General features: G+C 37.9%; 1 protein-coding gene across 1 annotated transcript; it reads left to right on the top strand.

Moving 5' to 3' along the window:
* Positions 1-200: 200 nt before the first annotated feature.
* LOC149575671 (acyl-CoA--sterol O-acyltransferase 1-like) lies at positions 201-1,785 on the top strand. The gene has a single exon (XM_089815435.1). It carries the CDS (start codon positions 495-497, stop codon positions 1,572-1,574), a length of 1,080 nt encoding a protein of 359 aa, XP_089671561.1. The 5' UTR covers positions 201-494; the 3' UTR covers positions 1,575-1,785.
* The last annotated feature ends 481 nt before the right edge of the window (positions 1,786-2,266 follow it).

Here is a 2,266-nt window from a genome sequence, read left to right as displayed (position 1 = left end):
ATATTTAAACTTATATAATTCCAAATGAACTCGTGAGTAATTAAGTTTAAATACAATGCTCAAACAATTACAAATCTAAACCTCCATGAAAATATTTACAATACAATTTTATTAAATTTTTAATCTAATTATTAAATTTAAAAAACCATCTTGTCAGGCATTTTTTTGACGCCCGCATAGACATTTCCGATTTATTTTACTCGGAATCTTCCCATTTCCCTGCATCTTCTCGATATCAATGATTCAACTAGCACTACATTTTACAGTCTGAGTAAAGACATTTCACATCTCGTTCAATATTTGTTTTCGATTGCCAGGTGCTTCCGCGACTTCTGGACTTGCAATTAGATAGTGAGCCATTGACCTACTGCGTGTTGACGGGGGCCATTGACGTACTGAACCTTGGAAATTCTGCTTATATTTCTCCCCTATTTGCATTACATAGAATTCCCACCTCAAGTTTACATCACTTATGTTATCTTAATCCAAATTGCATGATGGAAGGATTAAGCAGCATTCACATTTTATCAGGTATTATATGTGGGATAAGCTATTCATATTATGTTGTATCCAGGCTTCCAAAGGGGCTAGCTCGCCTTGTGACAGTGGCCCCCGTCATTGTTTTTCACACTGTTTTGCCGGGACAAGTATCCACCGTCCATATGAGAGGACAACTTTCTTTCATGTTTATGTGGGTTAGTTCTTTCAAGCTCTTAATGCTCTGTTTTGATGTGGGTCCTCTGGCAACACAATGGGCAAGGTCCAATCTGCTTCACTTCATGGCAGTGGCTGTTGTTCCAATTGAGCTGCGCCGGGCCAAGACTGATACACAAAAGTCTGCCAGATGGAAAACATGGATCAAATTGATTCTAGAAGTATGTGTTTATGCAGCAATCATACATTCCTTTTCATTCAGAAATAGGATTCCTCATAGCGTAATTATCCTACTGTATGGATTGGTAATTTATTTTAGTCTTGATATTGTTCTAGTAAGTCTGGCAGCCATTGCAGATGCTTTCCTGGGTGCAGAGTTAGAACCCCAGTTCAACAAACCCTACCTTTCCTCTTCGCTTGAAGATTTCTGGGGTAGAAGGTGGAACCTTATTGTGACCAATATTCTCCGCCCATCTGTGTATGATCCTATCTTGTTTTTCTGCTGGAAGACCCATAATTTGATAAAAGAAGAGAACAAGAAAGCGGAGAAAAAGCCTCCCTATTGGGCAAGGGCTGTTGCTCTGCTGTCTACATTTATAGTCTCTGGATTGATGCATGAAGCAATAATGTATTACATCACAGAGTCCAGATCCAGCTGGGATATGATGGGATTCTTTACCCTCCATGGCTTGTGTACCACCATTGAAGTCGGTTTAAGAAGAAGCGGGAGATTTGCCTTCATAGCACTCCCAAAATTCATTTCAATCACCATTACTTTAGTTTTCATCTACATAACAGCACTTTGGCTTTTCTTTCCCGCATTCACTAGATATGGGACAGATATAAAGGGGATTGCCGAATACGAGTTACTTGTAAAGTACTTGTTCCCCCTGAGGGATGATCCTCAAAGTGTTTCTTGATAAAGAGATTTAGTTATTAAACACCCCACAGGTAGTTTTGCGTGAGGAGAGTATGGTACGTTAAAGTTTATTATTGGAATAACACTGTATTGCATATTGTGATCCAGCTTTGTCATACATTATTGGCTGTAATCTTTGGTGGAATGCTATGTAACTTTCTCTTGCAACATTTTAAGTGCATTCTTTCAATATAAAAAGTAAATTTAAATTATGATCGGCCAACAAGTGTTTATTTTACAATAGTTTGATACATTTAGAGTATACTAATTCTATACCTAAAACTTAACTGGTTCAATTAACATATAACAATTGCAAAACAGGAGTTCTGAAGTTGAGACTACTAATAAACAAGGGTTATGCTGCAGCAAAGTTCCTGCCAAATGGTGGCAAGGCAGTTTTCAAAAACAAGAATTTGATAGAGTTCAAATCGGTGATTTGAAAAAACAAAATGAACAAACAAGTGCAACTATCCTAAAATGTGGAACTGATAACTGCACAGAAAGAGCAGTAGTCCACCGAATAAACTCTCCGGTGAATGGCAATTGCATGTCTGATTTACTATGATCTGGATGATGAACCTGCGCCAACCAGTCAGTCAGACATTCTAATATCTAGAAATTATCACTGAATGATACCCACCTGAGCAAATAGATGTTTACATTCATGTGCATGCTGCAAAATCGACCAATAAT

This window comes from Cupressus sempervirens, chromosome 2 (assembly GCF_028749045.1).
Source record: "Cupressus sempervirens isolate cs-2001-9-10 chromosome 2, ASM2874904v1, whole genome shotgun sequence".
NCBI classification, from domain to species: domain Eukaryota; kingdom Viridiplantae; phylum Streptophyta; class Pinopsida; order Cupressales; family Cupressaceae; genus Cupressus; species Cupressus sempervirens.
Note: the sequence above shows the minus strand (reverse complement) of the source record. Positions and strands in the feature narration are given on the sequence as shown.

What these genes read in the sequence shown, in the direction of transcription:
- LOC149575671 (XM_089815435.1), top strand. Translation starts at nt 495, where the DNA reads ATGATGGAAGGATTAAGCAGCATTCACATTTTATCAGGTATTATATGT.